The sequence below is a fragment of the Lathyrus oleraceus genome, chromosome 1 (assembly GCF_024323335.1).
Source record: "Lathyrus oleraceus cultivar Zhongwan6 chromosome 1, CAAS_Psat_ZW6_1.0, whole genome shotgun sequence".
Taxonomy (NCBI): Eukaryota; Viridiplantae; Streptophyta; class Magnoliopsida; order Fabales; family Fabaceae; genus Lathyrus; species Lathyrus oleraceus.
Window position 1 is genome coordinate 45365310 of NC_066579.1, and position 15809 is coordinate 45381118.

Genomic DNA, 15809 nt, shown 5'->3' on the forward strand with positions numbered 1-15809 from the left:
ATAAATTATCGTATCTGTTCACTTATGGGTATGTCCAATCCATCCAACAATAACTTGTATAAGTTTGGTTCGAATATTGAGTTTGTGTTTCTCAACCCGCAGACTCGTTGACTCAACACATTAATGTGACACTGTTTTCTTATTTTTTATTATTATTTTAAATGAAAATATAAAATTAACTAATTATAGTTTCGCCAAAAAAAATCACCATCAATACTACTACTGGACCAATAAATTTACATAATTTTAAGACTAAGTATTTTTTTTAATCATTTTCAGCTTACGTATTTTAGGTAAATAATGTCATTTGTAACATGTTTTTTACTATTATGAAATGTCATGATACGTAGATGATTTTTTTTTAAATATTATATTATGTGTTTCATTTAATTTGACATAAGAAATAAGAATAATTATATTAAATTATGTTACATTTTTATATAATAGATAAAAATGATCAAAAATTATTTTTTATTTGAAACATAACTTGCGAAGCTAACTCAATCCAACTCATAAATAAATGAGTCGATTTTTTATGATTTTGATTATGAAATTACGATTTAAACAATAAACCTATTATTAAAGTTTGAATGAGATAGATAATAAATTATGTCAAATTTGATCCAACTCAACTTTGCTAGACCTTAGACAAGATGAAGAGAGTGAAAGAAATAATTTAATAATTAAAAGAGAGTAAAAGAAAATAAAAGAAAAACCTGAAACCCACTTATAAGATTTTGGGCGACATTTGACCGTTACATACAAACAATTCGATTAAAATCTGATAAATTTAATAACAAGTGCAATCAATTAATTTTCTTTTTCTCCTTCCCAAACATTTTTCTCGTTTCTTCTAAATCTATTTCATTTCGAGATACTTACCGAAATTTCAATATAGTGATTGGCACACAAAACAACTAACTCTTCATAAAGGTTGTGGTATTTGAGTTTTACATGCACGAACGAGGCCACGATACCCATGCACTGTAGGATCAGAAACTAAGTGTTTATGGATCAAAGGTCTATTTTTTCTCCTACGTATACCATTAACTCCCTATATCCCCAGGGATGAGTGGTCGTCCCATTGAACGCTTGTAGATATGAGTTGTTGTATGTTATTAAACTTCCTATATCCAGGCCCATCTTTTTAATAGACGAGTAAAAGATATCACACGAACTTCCTCCGTCAATCAAAATTTGCGAGAAGTCGAACTATCCTACGATAGTCATGATTACTAGGGGAAATAGTTCATTAGAAATGCCCTAACCATCTCAGAGTCTCAAAACCTAGCATAGGTCGGTCGGGGATCTTGGACGATGAATTACCTTCGTTTTTGTAGATGACCATCATTCCAACGATTTTCCTTTTGACAACTCTCTTGGAGGGGATGTTCGCCCGAGGTGCGTCGCTAGTGATGACAACTATATACGAGTGTTTGCCTTTGTTGATTTTTTTACCGCTGGGATCTACTTCAGAAATCTTCGTACGAGGCTTGATCTTTGGAGATTTTTTTCGGTCTTGCAAGTCTCCCTTAACATATTCGGGCAATCAACCTTTTTTATCAGCGCTTCAGTTGCGCCTTTAAGTTGGATGCAATCATATGTGTTATGGTAATATCCCTTGTGGAAGCTGCAGTACTTTGATTTATCCGTCCAGAAAGATTCCCGAACACGGTAAAGAGGTCAGATTCATGATTTTCAGAACTCAATGTTAGCACATTCTTGGTAAATGTTATTCTGAGAAGTTATCAGAGGTATGTACTTGTCGTATCGACCATATATTCCCCTATCAGTGTCCTATTTTTGCCAACAGGATTATTTCCCTAACATTTGATCAGAACTTGCGTCGGCGGTCGAGGTTGGATTGTTGAAATGAGTATTCAGCTTCTCTTCCAACGTCATGTATGATTGAACCAGGTTCAACATCTCCTGAGTCGTCTTTGCCTTCTTCTTTCCCAACTTGGTGCGATTCTCGAAGATCCAACATTTGAGGGCTTATTCGGCCCAACTTGAGTGAATCGATCGATGTAGGACCATATACTCTCCTTTGCTACTTGCATGATGCTACTAAATGCAAGTATAGTAATTTGATGCCTCTTCCGAACGGTAAAATGGGTGGTGAGGCGATCACAAAAGTTCACCCACGATTCAATGCAACCGTCGGGGAGACCATTGATTATTTTACATATCTTTTCATTCTAATTTTTGCATTTTTTTATATAACTATTTTTATTTTATTTTCTTTTCTTAATGAATGGAAGTAATTAAGCATATAAATGTGAAAAAAACAAGATTTTATTTTGACAACGAAAAAGAAAATAAGATTAGGATGTTCATGGATGCGGATCGATCCGTTAATCCGTTGCTTCAAATTTAATTAACTCATAAATTACCGTACCTGTTCACTTACAAGTATATCAAATCCATCAAGTAATAACTTGTATAAGTTTAGTTTGAATATCAGATCTGTGTTCTCAACCCGCAGACATGTTGTTTCAACAGATTAGTGTGACAATGTTTTCTTATTTCTTATTATTATTTTAAATGAAAATATAAAATTAACTAATTATAATTTTGTCAAAAAAATATTCACCATCAATACTATTATTAAACCAATGAATTTACATAATTTTAAGACTAAGTATTTTTTTAAATTATTTTTTAATTATTTTCAACTTACGTATTTTAGATAAATAATTCATTTGCAACATATTTTTACTATTATGAAATGTCATGACACGTGAATGAATTTTATTAAATATTATATTATGTGTTTCATTTAATTTGACAATAAGAAATAAGAATAATTATATTAAATTATGTTACATTTTTTATATAATGGAAAAGATCATCAAAAATTATTTTTTATTTGAAACTTAATTTGAGAATCTAACTCAATCCAACTCATAAATAAATCAGTTAATTTTTTACAATTTTAATTACGAAATTACGGATTAAAAGATAAACCTACTATTAAAGTTTGAACATGATAGATAATAAATTATATCAAATTTGATCCACCTCATCTTAGTAGAGAGAGCGAAAGAAATAATTTAATAATTAAAAGAGAGTAAAAGAAAATAATTTAATAAGATTTTGGGCGACATTTGACCGTTACATACAAACAATTCGATTAAAATCTGATAAAATTAATAACCAGTGCAATCAATTAATTTTCTTTTTCTCCTTCCCAAACATTTTTCTTGTTTCTCCTAAATCTATTCCATTTCACGAGACTTACTGAAATTTCAATACAGTGATTGGAGCATAATAATGAGTTTTATCAAAACCTAAATCCTCCAACTCGATGAACAAATTGCAACAATGACAGTTTCAACTCGATCTAACTCAAAGAGCAATCCAAATCGACAACAGCAAGGGTTAAAGGAGAAATTGAAAGCCCTAACACTCTTGTACGAGCAGCAGAAATTCCAGAACGGTTCTTTCAAGCCTCATCAACAACAAGAGAATCATAGAGAAAACCTAAAGAGTAATGCTGTGGCTCGGGACAAAAATGGGAACAGGATAATGGTGTTTGTGAGAGTGAGGCCACTTGCTAAGAAGGAAAAGGAAGCGGGTTCTAGGTGTTGTGTCAAGATTGTGAATTCTTCTCATATTTATATGACGGAATTCGCTACTCCTAATGATTACTTGAGGTTGAAGAGAGTTCGAGGAGGTCATTTCACATTTGATGCATGCTTTTCTGATTCAGCTACTCAACACCAAGTTTATTCTACCTCGTCAGTTAACTTCATTCATACTTTCCCTAATTCTGTATCTCCTTCAAACATAGTATAACATTATCTTATTAATTGTATGTCATTATTTGATTTTTCCAATTCAGGGCTTTGATATGGAAATATATTTTTCTTCATTTTATGAATTTAAAATATATGCATTGACAGTTTGACATGTGACCTAAAGATGTGTTTATTTAAGTGTTGGGTAGTCATCACCTTAGCCAATTTTATAAAGGTCGAGTTAGACCCGACCCTGAATTAACACGAGAATAAAGTAAGTGTAGGAGAGATGAGGATGTCGCGTTGGACATGTGGTAAGACTAGACAAATTAAGATTAGAAATGACAATATTAGAGAGAGTGTTGGGGTAGCACCTATAGTAGAAATGATGGTTGAAAATAGACTTTGGTGGATTGGGCATATAGAGAGAAGACATGTAGATTTTGTTGTAAGGAGAGTAAATCAGATGGAGAGGAGTCAAAGAGATGTAGGTAGAGGAAGACTTAGAAAAATTATAAGAGAAGTTGTTAAGAAAGATCTCGAGATTAACAATTTGGATAAAAGCATGGTCCGAAATAGAATATTATGGCGGAAATTGATCTATGTAGTCGATCCCACTCAGTGTGATAAGGTTTGGTTGTTGTTGTTGTATCGGAGTCATCCAATGGGTCCCTCGGGCCACAAACAAGATGTTCAATTATGAGCACAAGAGTGTGTGTTGAGGGTTCCATATCAAATGAGACATGACTTGAGAGTGTGTATAAGGGTAGTCTTCACTTTATCAGTTTAGTTAAGATTAAGCTAGGGCCCAACTCAAATTCTATTTAGTTTGACACATCACTTCACTGTTATGACTGTATTTTAAAATCGATATTATGATATTTGATGTAAAAGTAAAAGTTTTTTTTTTGTCTCTCGTTGGATGTTAATGCAAAGTAAAATTGATTTACATTGATACTGTATGGCCGATAAACTCTATTTTTATCAATTCATTTCACTTCATTTTTTCCCATCATGATACATTCTATTTTAATCATACTAAAGTAACAATGGATAAACTAGTTTTATTAGGTTCATTCAGATCATAATGTTACTGCTTAAAAACTTGTTTACATTGTGCCAATATAGTGAAATATAATTTCAAACTTGTTTACATATAGTGTTATCAAATTGCCCCGCCATGGCCGCTATGGCGGATTTACATGGCGGTTTTTGGGCTCGCCGCAATGGTAAATATCGGCCGCTATTGCGGGTTTTTCCACCATAATCCGCAATAACGGCGCCGCAAAGTGGCCGGTATGGTGGGATTTCGCCTCTTCGCCATGGACCGCCATCCGCCATTGACAACACTGTTTACATATATGGTTCAACAATAATATAAACTTATTCTTCCAGTAGCTGTATGGTTATTTAACTCAATCACAGATGTGTTTAGTTAATCTGAATCCTATTCTTATACCAGAATAAGTGCCACTTTATGTTCATATATAAATAAATGTCGTAGTTGTCGTTCATGAGCTAGATTGTTCTTTTAAAATTGAAATTTGTTATATTTTTTTCTAGTCTGCCTATTTTAGATTCAGAATTTTGATAATTGCTGCATGCGTTTGAAATCTTACTGATCAAGCATTAATTTATATTTGATGGGAATGTACATTGACTTTGCATTTACAGAACCTCGGAACTTGTGGAAGCAGTTATGCAAGGGAAGAATGGGACAGTTTTCTGTTACGGTGCCACTGGAGCTGGAAAAACATACACAATGCTTGGTACAGTGGAAAACCCAGGAGTGATGGTGTTGGCAATTAAGGATCTCTTCAGTAAAATCAGGACCAGAAGCTATGATGGAAACCATGTAGTTCATCTGTCCTATCTCGAGGTTTATAATGAAACTGTAAGAGATTTGATTTCACCTGGAAGGCCTCTTGTTTTGAGAGAAGATAAACAGGTCCACATTTTCTTATCTTCATGCCTGAGTGAAATGTTATTGTACCTACTTGAATGAATGATTTTTCTATGGTATTCTTACTTGATGCCAGTATATAGATACAATTCAAATTGCAAACATATGATAAAATTTTGATAAGGATTCCAAGTTGATGCATTGTTTATAGATTATAGACTGCCTTACATTCTGTGGCCACTGCAACACATCAAATTATGACTGAAAACCGCATCGATTTGCAATAGTAGGCCACAGCAACTACAATTTACCCACATCTCTCAGCATGTGCAATTTAAAATCTTTAGAGTTCATGTTGTCTTGTCATCTACAGTTCGACACGAGGTGTAAGGATTTATTTTTTCTTACGGGTCATGAATACAAACTCCTCAATCTTAACAATGAATGCTATAGTTTATATTATATTATACCTAATTATTCACTGTTTCAATTCTCCACCTAGTCAAGATAAAATATATGGAAAATGAATTTGTTGATGGTAAAGAAATTGAATTTGTTGATAAATTAACTCTTGTTTTCATTGTATCCCATTGTATCACTATCTGATGGTACGCTGTCTAAGTATGTTATAGGGGATTGTGGCAGCAGGTCTTACGCAATACAGAGCTTACTCCACCGATGAAGTAATATCCTGAACCATTCTTGGATTTTGAAAGTTTAGACCGAACCATTTTCGTATTTTGAAATTTTAGACGGTTGTTTGAACCCTCAGAGATAATTTTTGTTTTACTTTGCTCCTTCTACTTCAGGTGATGGCATTGCTTCAGCAGGGAAATCGTAATAGAACTACGGAACCAACTCGTGCAAATGAAACATCTTCACGTTCCCATGCTGTTTTGCAGGTACACTCTTAAAGGTTGTTTATGGAAAATAGTGCAAAGACCCTTTTATGCTGTGATTGTAACATATGCTTAATTATTTTTACATTTAGGTCGTGGTTGAATACCGAGTTAGAGATGCTGCAATGAATATTATTCACAAAGTGGGCAAACTCTCATTGATTGATCTTGCAGGGTCAGAGAGAGCTCTTGCCACAGATCAAAGAACACTTAGGTCTCTTGAGGGTGCCAATATTAACCGGTCTCTTCTTGCACTAAGCAGCTGCATCAATGCTCTTGTAGAGGGCAAGAAGCACATTCCATACCGAAATTCAAAACTCACCCAGCTTCTCAAAGATTCATTAGGAGGAACTTGCAACACTGTCATGATTGCAAACATAAGCCCAAGTATCCTCTCATTTGGTGAAACTCAAAACACCCTTCATTGGGCTGATAGAGCCAAGGAGATTCGAACAAAGGTCAATTCCTCTAACCATTTCAAGCCTAGATGTGTGAATATATTAATACTATTTAGTTTTCTGGGGTGATTCACTTAGTTTCTTGTACAAAGTTCACATTTTTGTCCTTTTTTTTTTAACTTTCATTTGGTATCAACTATATCACAACCCAACGAATATAATAGGTATTCACTCTATTGATGTTGTAACTTGTTATATATGGATGCAGGCACCTGATGCAAACGAGGATCTATTACCGGTACCTAAAACAGAAACAGACCAGGCGCAGCTGATACTTGAGCTGCAAAATGAGAATCGTCAATTGCGAATTCAGCTAGCACGCCAAAAACAGATGCTTTTGAAGCTCAAAGCACAATCCTTGGCTGCATATTCTTCCCCAACACCACCATCAGCTTCATCTTTTCTTTCCACACCTCCAACCTCTATTCAACCAAATGAAAAACAAAGGACCAGACCCTCTGTCACGTATCTCACCCCAAAGACCGAGAAGAAGGGGGAGGAGATAGCCTTCACTGTTGGAACACTTTATCAAAAAGTAAAAGCCCTGGAGTCAGAGATAGTGAGAATGAAAAAGGATCACAGTTTGATGATAAAGCAAAAAGATGATGTTATTCGCGAGCTTTCACAAAAGAGTGGGAAAAAAGTAACAGCAGCCGCGGAAATGGGGAATAGAGTGGTAACCAGGTCTAGCATACGGCCAAAGGTTGAAAACACCGGGGAGCTTAGGAGTCCAAGTCATCGTTTTCACTCACCACTACAAATGGCCAAGAAACGAAGCTTTTGGGACATAACTGCTGCCAACAGCCCATCAGTTACTGCATTAAATGGAAGAAAAACTAGAAGCCATATTATCACTTCTGAACCTACTGCCCATCCATCCATGCTTCTTAAGGTCCGGTGTTTCTTCTTTCTCAACTACGAAAACATTATCAGATCTTCAAACTATTGTGTTGTGTGTCAAACATGTCTTAGGCACTAAGATTTCTAGGACATACCTTAAGGGGTGTTTCTCAAACATGGCTTCGGTACGGGCCAAGAGAATGAACGGACACCTGGTTTGAGTGAACACTTAGTTATTCCTAAGTCCTAATTTGCATATATGAATGATAAATTGATACGAAACATCACAAAAAATGTATTTTCTAAGGTTGTAAGGTCCAACTGAAAGATGATGGTTCTTAGTTGCATTGCATTGTTGAAATCCTTTTTACCAATTTATAGCATAACGGCTTTTTCCTTATATTTTTCAGCCGGGGTTTGCTAAGGAAAAGGGAAATATTTGGAAGTGATCTAGGGAGGAGGAGTAGAAGAAATTCAAGGACAGAATAAAACCCATATGACAGAAGGTCGGGTATTGTTTTAAGGCCTTGTACTGGCCGTGGCACACAAAATACGAATGAGATTATTGCCAAGGGTCTCATTGTGTAAATGAGTTATAGAATGATTGGCTTTTTATGCTTGATCAGTAGCAGGACTGGAGGGTGCTCTTTTACATGCTTTTATTCACAGATTTAGATTTCATGCAGTCAAAGCCTCATGGATTCACGCATCTCTGGCTGTTCGAACAAGTTGGGCGCGGTGCAAGATTTTGATTTTTTTTTTTTTAAATCTGCATGGAATTTTGACTGCATACAATACAACAAGATTATCATTATGAACAATGATTATAAGTGTATCATATTTGATTTGAGTTGGAATGTTAACTTCCAGCTCACCAATTTCAACAAGATTATCATTATGACCAAGGATTATGTGTTGAAAAGACAATTTTCGTTAGGTTCCTTAGACACCGCAAGTACACATAAGTGTGTGCTATGAGCAAATGAGATTAACAAAGATGTAATGACGCATAACTTCTAAAAAAAAATGTTTAATAACTTTTTTTTTCATTGTGTACGAAGACTTTGTGGTTTATTTAGATCTCTTAATTTAAAAAAATGTCATATTGATTCCTTAACTATTCAAAATGATGTTAGTCTTTTTTGTCTAATTAACGACGAATTTAGCGATCAATTTTGAGTTTTTTCGTCGTTAATTAGATGAAAATGACTAATATGATACATTTTGAAGAGTTAATAGACCAATCTGATAATTTTTTAAGTTAAGAGATCAAAATGAATCTTCAAAGTTAACATATGTGACCAAAAAATGTATTAAGCCAAAAAAATTACATAAAACCATAAACCTCTCTCGTTTAAACTAGAAATTTGTACGTTTGATATCAAATATATTTCGGATTGGAATCAGAAATAGGTGGAGATCAAATGAAATACCTCTCTCTTTTAAACTATAATTTTGTACATTTGATATCAAATATATTTTGTATTGGAATCAGAAATAGGTGGAGATCAAATGTAATAGAGTTCTGATGCAATGGAGTAAACTTTCGGTATAGCGGAGCGTGGACAAACATGCAATGTTAATACTCCAACATCCAAGTCAGTGAATGAATGAGAAAATAATTTGAGTATGTGAATGAGAGAATACCTGAAATGTGCGTGTTGTGTTTTATATAACGTGAACGGTTAAAAATTTCTTCGTGAGATCCGAGACCTCATGAGGGTTGTCGTCCAATCAGATCCAACAGTGTAAAATATGTTGGACCAAAATCACGTGTCCTCGGCTGGGGTGAGATCTCACTTGTTCAACGTGCCTTTTTCGTATAATGTTTGTTATGGGCCTTTCACCGTGGGTGTTACGAATGACCCTGAATAGTTGTCCCCCAAAACCTTGTTCCTACTCGTAGAATGATGGCTTATCATGCATGCCTTCAGTCCGACTTCTAGTAGAAGGAAATGGAATAGCTTGAAGGAAAATCAATAAAATTGGAAACATGTGCATTAAATATCTCCCTCGTGTTTAACAAATGTTTCGTATGGGAGTCATGACATGTGACCATATGTCTAGTAGCAATGTGGGTATTAGAGTATTCTCAACAGTTAGAGGCAAGATCTTGATCGTTGGTGGTGTGGTTCGCACTTCCCAACGTCTATCCATATGGATCATACAATCGTCTTTGTTGGATGATATATGAGAAGTCACACGGCTAGCGTCTCCCTTTTTCATCACTCGTGAATCTTGAGAGATCTTCTTCTGTGTATGAAATTTCGTTCATCTTCGTCAATATCCTCATATTGACCACCATTTCGACGCATTTGCACCACCTATTCTGAAAAAGCACACAACGTGTGAGTCATCAAATTTATCTTTTCAAGGTAACACCTCAAAACATTTCTTTCATTCTATATTTGTTTGATTTACTAGAGTTTCCGGAGAAGAGAGTTATAAAGATTTAAAGGAGAAAATCACCATTGATGGTGGAACGTTGGGTGGAAATATCTACTCTAAAAAATGCTAGGATATTTGGTATTTCCTATCTTGAATTTGGAGAAATCCCTCTCCATAGATAAAATTTTGACAAGGATGGAAAGCTTAAATTTATATTGATCTTGTGCTTCCGTTTATGGTTGTTTATTTTTATATGTTGGAAGCCCTTTTAAAATGGAAAACTCTCACCCAGGAGCTCGAAACACTGTATGAGACAACTCGGTCGTGCGGGTAGATCAAGAGACGTTGGATACCATCTCCGCCTTTACCGACAAGGGTGGTTTAGACATGCCTTCACCAAGGTGGGTCTTCCCTTATACTAAGGGTACTTTTCCCCTAAGAGAATAAAGAGGATATGCATCAAGTATGATGAGTGAGCCGTCCCTCTTCACGAATGCATGTTTCTCTTGATAGATTTGCACATTCCTTTTAGTGACTTCGAGGTGGGCATTCTAAATCATATGACAATTGCTTTTTCACGACTGCACCCTAAGAGACGGGCTTACGTCAAAGTCTTTTAGTATTTGTGCAAGTACAAGAAAAGTGTGTCGACCTTGACATTCTTTTTTCATCTCTTTAAAGTCCAATGTAGTTCCACTGACTCGACGTGGGGTCAAAGTATGATTTATCTAAATAAGAATAGTAAGATGTTCGAGGTTTATTTTGACATTGTGAAGAAATTCAAGAACCAATATTACTTGGTTATCCCCTTACCGAAATGGCTTACCCTAACATATGCAATATAGAGTTTAAGTCACATTTTCGATGTTTGGATAAATTCTCCAAGTTTTAGAGTCAAATCAATTTCTTGGTAGATGCCACCCATGTCTCATGTCTATAATTTGGACGACTTGTCCTAGGAAGAGATTTATCTGAAGAGGAAATTGGTAGCTTTCTTTGAAGGCTTGAGTTTCGTTGACAGTGTTGCTCCTTCTAGGGAGGCACAAAAGAAATGATTCATATAAACACATTTGATAGTGGAGTCCCTACAAAAGAGGAGAGGAATGTCATCTTTGATGAGTAATGTAGGAAATTTATTATTTTCTCTCATGCTTTCTTGGTAAATACTTCTTCAACTTGCTCATTTTCTGGTTTGTAGATAAGATGGAATGTCACTAAAAGATGCTTCAAACAAGAGGACTCCCATGGTCATCTATTCACTTGTATGGCCCATCAATATCCCAACTACTAAAGGAGTCTAATTACGGGATCCTCTGTTGTTCTGTCCACACTCAACCTTTATATCCTAGTTCAAACAAAAGTCTTAATTTCTCTTGATCAAGTCGAGATAGAGGGTGTTTTACGCTTGTCACCATGCGTGGTTGGAAGGATTCCTTCATGAGTCATGTTGTTGGAATGCCTCTCTAGCATGGACCATCTGGAAGAAGGGATAAGATAGCTGAGCAAGGTTAGGGGAGGCTCGGTATCAGGGTAGGTTCAACACCGATCAACTCGTCTCCTACACTTCTGGTTTGTCCCGATCCTTGAACGACTAAGGATTTTTGGTCTTTTGTTTCTAAAGAATATTATGCATACTTATCGAGAAAGACCGATGGCATGTGGCTCCTGCCTCTTCCTCGAGAACCATCAAGTGGAGTTTGGTGCCTCGAGGCAGATATCGGTTGGCCATCTAGGGCCCTCCTTGTGTGGTGAAACAATGTTGACGAGGATAATTTTGGTTTTACTCTCTGCTCACCATGTGAAACGTTCTCTCACACAAAACTATTCTTGGAAAAAACGAAGTACAAGTTTTCTTCGATCCGAAGTATCCTTTTAGTAAGGAAGTACAAATTTTGTTAATGGCACTAGCTTATTGACATTGTACATCAAATCGTTTTTCCGTTGCGTGGTTAAACTAACTTGCAGTGGTTGGAGACCGTGGAGCATTTCATGTCTAGAATTTATGGGTTACGATGAAGGTTGCTTCGATGTTTGACCTTGAAGGGGTTGTAAAGTAGGTTGGAAGGTTGGAAGAATGGGGAAGGTCCTTTATCCAACTGTTGGAGGTGTTAGAGTTTGCGACGTTGGTACTGCAGGAGGAGTAACTAAGACCAGAGCATCTTCGATCAACATAGGAAGTGAAGCCTCCAACGCTCGAGTAAATGAATGAGTGATAAAGTAGTTGGAGTGTGTAAATGAGAGAATAATTGAAATGACAAGTGTTATGCTTTATATAGTGTGTGCGATTAAAACTGTCTTCGTGAGATTCAGCAGCTCATGCAGGTTATCGTCCCATCATATCCAATAATGAAAGGCCGAAATTACATGCCCTCGACTCTCACCTATTCCACACATTTTTCCGTACAACGCTTGTTATTAGACCGTTCATCGTGGATCTTACGAACGACCCATAACAAAATTCATTTCCAAAATTCAAATATAAATTTTAAGATAATAATCAACTTTACAACAAGAAATAGTATCATTATATATAGTAAACCCCCCAATTATTCCTTTAGTAATCTTTTTACGGAATCTATCTCCATATTTTAATGACTAGACTTTGACTTGGAACTATGAGTAATAATCATCTTATGGAAGTTAAATTATATATATTTAGGTAGAGTCATAATTTTGATCTCATGACTGATTCCTTTCCCCATACTCCTTCATATTCATAGAGTCCTTGAATATTATCATATTCTTTTGATGAAAATATACACAAACTATGCTAAATCATTCTTGATAATGATACACATAATAATGATAAGTAGCCCACTAGGATAATGTCTTATTTTGCCTATTAAAAAACGGCTATGTAAATCATTAATGTACACATGGTACTTCCAGGTTTTTGGTTTTTTCAGAGGTGGGTTTGGGATTTTGGTGCACTAATTGGAGCAATAATTGTATAAAGCAATACCAAAATTTATTAGTTTTTATTTAGAAGAATGATGATTAGAAAAACATAGGTTTTTGTTAATGAAATCTTGAGAATTTGCTTTTATGGACCTATCTATAAGCCACATATCCTGTTCTCTCGAGGCGCTAGAAAACAGCACTAAGAAATTGAAAGCCAGAAAACAATGAAAAAAGGGGAAAAGGGTGTTCATTACTGTTAGTAAATTAGCCACTAAAAAACTTGTTTTTTTGTTTTTCCATGTTAACGATGGTGGGAACTGAGCTATTAGTTTCAACTCAAGCGGCACAAACTACTAAGAACCATCCTATTTGAATTAGACAAACAAAAGAAAAAGTGGTCAACAAGAGCATAAAGCAATGGCCAATATATAAACAAAGGAAAAAAGATGGGGTTCGTTGTCAGTAACTGATATGCCATTTCTTTATCTACATATTTCTTTTGATGATTCCTATGATTAGGATTCAAAACAAATTATTGGGATCATTTCACAAACTATAGTGCATATAAAACAATCATTGGAACAAACAATGCTACTTTTACACATGCTCCCACCTAAGTCTATTAACTAGAAACACAAAGCATCAACTATAGGAAATAATCAAAAGATGCATCCTCATAATCCTAAGCAGGACTCGAGTTATAAGGAATCAGCACGCAATGAAGCACACAGCGCAAAGGGAACATTGTGAATCTCGGTTGGTTGGACAAAATGAAGACGCAAGCGCGAAAATGGCAGTAGACGAGAAGTTACTCGATGGAATAAAAATTGTGTTAACACAATCATGATCTGCATTAACCTCTGTCCTTGGCCATTAATTAAAGGATTGGAATAAGAAAATTACACATATACACCTTTCATGACCCACCTCACCACTATAACCCCTTTCTGACTTGGCCTACTTGCCTATTCTAACAAAAATAGTGAACCTACATAGCCAAATTCCTTATCATTGGAATTTCTTACTCAAGCTGTTAGATACAAATCTGACAGTTTACATCTGTCAAATCTTGATCAACAGCTGAGATCACTGAGAAAACCTGGAGAGAACTAGATCTCCATGTTCATCATGACTTAAGAGCTAAGCAAGTAGTGTATACCAATGAATAACCCACCCACAATTCCAATAGAACAAAATGAGAAAAAGAAAAACTAAGTACAATAAACAGAACTTGCATCACAAGCTAGACTCTAAGCAAATAAATGCTGAGCTCAGGAACACCATTGCTGTCAGGATTCATCATATAGAAAGCTTCAGAATCTCTAGATCCAACAACTCTCTCAAATTTTGCCCTCATGTACATAAGTTCACCCTCTGCTCCTGCTTCTGTTCCTGGTATAACACCAGCACCCATTGAAATTGGCTCAACAGCTTTCAGAATATCCCACTCCTTTTGACCGCATTCTCTTCTGTTGGCAAAACCGCACTTCTTGCCGTTGCAATATGTCCTCCACATAGCCTCTTCCAGCAACCTCAAACCTTTCTTCTCAACTTCTTTCTCCTTGTCACATTCCAGAGCAATCCTCACTGACCCGGATGCCATTTCGCGAACCAAACCGCTGATCGGCGTTGCAAGCTCGATCAAAAAGGCTTCTTGGGAAGTTGGGTCCTTCTGAAATGCAAAATGTACATGCCCGCGTCTATATCCAAAGAGCGTCCCAACTACACGAGAACCGAGGCCGAACGGCGTGTTGGACCGGTTCTTGCCAAACACAGTGAGAGCTGAACGAAGCCTTGAGATCGCCACTGCTCTCAGTTTCTTCCTTGTTGCATTTGTAGTACTGGCTCTAGCATCTGATGAAGCCTCGAGATCAATAACCTTGTCACGCTCTAAGTCCTCCTTCTGAATGAGTGTAGAAAATGATTCTGAAGTGTGAGCATCACCTTCTTCAGTTCCAACCTTGTTTGTCCAATGAAAATGTCTCTTAGAGGACATGTTGTTTGAGCTTCTAGCCATGACTGGATTCATATCAAAAAGCAAAACAAAGGAGAGAGAGAATCTAGTGTCTTGTTTTTTCAATGAATTGGTTGTTTGTTGTAATTCCATTCCTTTCCATTGGTATATAGTGGGTGGAAGAGAATCCTGACAAAAAGAACAACGGAGAGTCCCCACCAGTATATATGTAAGGAAATCAAAGAGATAGAGTGCATTGTTAATAGAAAAAGAAAGGAATCTAAGGAGACAACGTGTTTGTAACTTCACTTTCTTGTGGGGTAGGGAAGTGGATTGTGCGTTTAACTCTTTTGACTTAGGACCCCAAAATGGTAGAGAGGTTAAAAAAACAAAACACAAAGCTATCACTGTTGAAGCAGAACATGCTCCTTAGCACCTCTTAGACATTCTTGTATTCTAGTGCTGAGGTTGATACAAGTGACATCAGGTTAAGAGGTATACTGAATTATCGTGCCTTATGTTGCCTGCAGAGACTACATTTCACCAACCTACCAGCTGACACATCCCTGTTAGCCCTATAAAAAAGTGCTATATCATGTTTTAACTAGTATTTTTTCAACAAAAAACATGTAGCTTAAACCGTCAATAGTTTAAAATACACTATTGCAAGGAAATAGATTCTCTAATTTTGGTAACTTTAGTGAATGTAGGTAAAAAAACAATAAT

The 15809-nt window shown here is 36.0% G+C and overlaps 2 protein-coding genes and 1 long non-coding RNA gene across 3 annotated transcripts; 2 read left to right on the plus strand and 1 right to left on the minus strand.

Moving 5' to 3' along the window:
• Positions 1-3142: 3142 nt before the first annotated feature.
• LOC127097604 (kinesin-like protein KIN-8A) lies at positions 3143-8887 on the plus strand. Its single transcript, XM_051036129.1, has 7 exons — positions 3143-3740; positions 5415-5688; positions 6276-6326; positions 6453-6545; positions 6635-7000; positions 7209-7892; positions 8251-8887. Exons 1-7 carry the CDS (start codon positions 3325-3327, stop codon positions 8287-8289), a joined length of 1923 nt encoding a protein of 640 aa, XP_050892086.1. The 5' UTR covers positions 3143-3324; the 3' UTR covers positions 8290-8887.
• Positions 8888-9522: 635 nt separating this feature from the next.
• On the plus strand, positions 9523-12531 carry LOC127097699 (uncharacterized). Its single transcript, XR_007793142.1, has 2 exons — positions 9523-10215; positions 11427-12531. It is a non-coding gene; the product is annotated as an uncharacterized LOC127097699 (long non-coding RNA).
• Positions 12532-13948: 1417 nt separating this feature from the next.
• LOC127097761 (protein MIZU-KUSSEI 1) lies at positions 13949-15809 on the minus strand. The gene has a single exon (XM_051036280.1). It carries the CDS (start codon positions 15234-15236, stop codon positions 14373-14375), a length of 864 nt encoding a protein of 287 aa, XP_050892237.1. The 5' UTR covers positions 15237-15809; the 3' UTR covers positions 13949-14372.

What these genes read in the sequence shown, in the direction of transcription:
- LOC127097604 (XM_051036129.1), top strand. Translation starts at nt 3,325, where the DNA reads ATGACAGTTTCAACTCGATCTAACTCAAAGAGCAATCCAAATCGACAA. An exon ending in TTTTGAGAGAAGATAAACAG is followed by an intron (nt 5,689 to 6,275) that starts GTCCACATTTTC and finishes AGTATGTTATAG; the next exon opens with GGGATTGTGGCAGCAGGTCT. An exon ending in GAGCTTACTCCACCGATGAA is followed by an intron (nt 6,327 to 6,452) that starts GTAATATCCTGA and finishes CTTCTACTTCAG; the next exon opens with GTGATGGCATTGCTTCAGCA.
- LOC127097761 (XM_051036280.1), bottom strand. Translation starts at nt 15,236, where the DNA reads ATGGAATTACAACAAACAACCAATTCATTGAAAAAACAAGACACTAGA.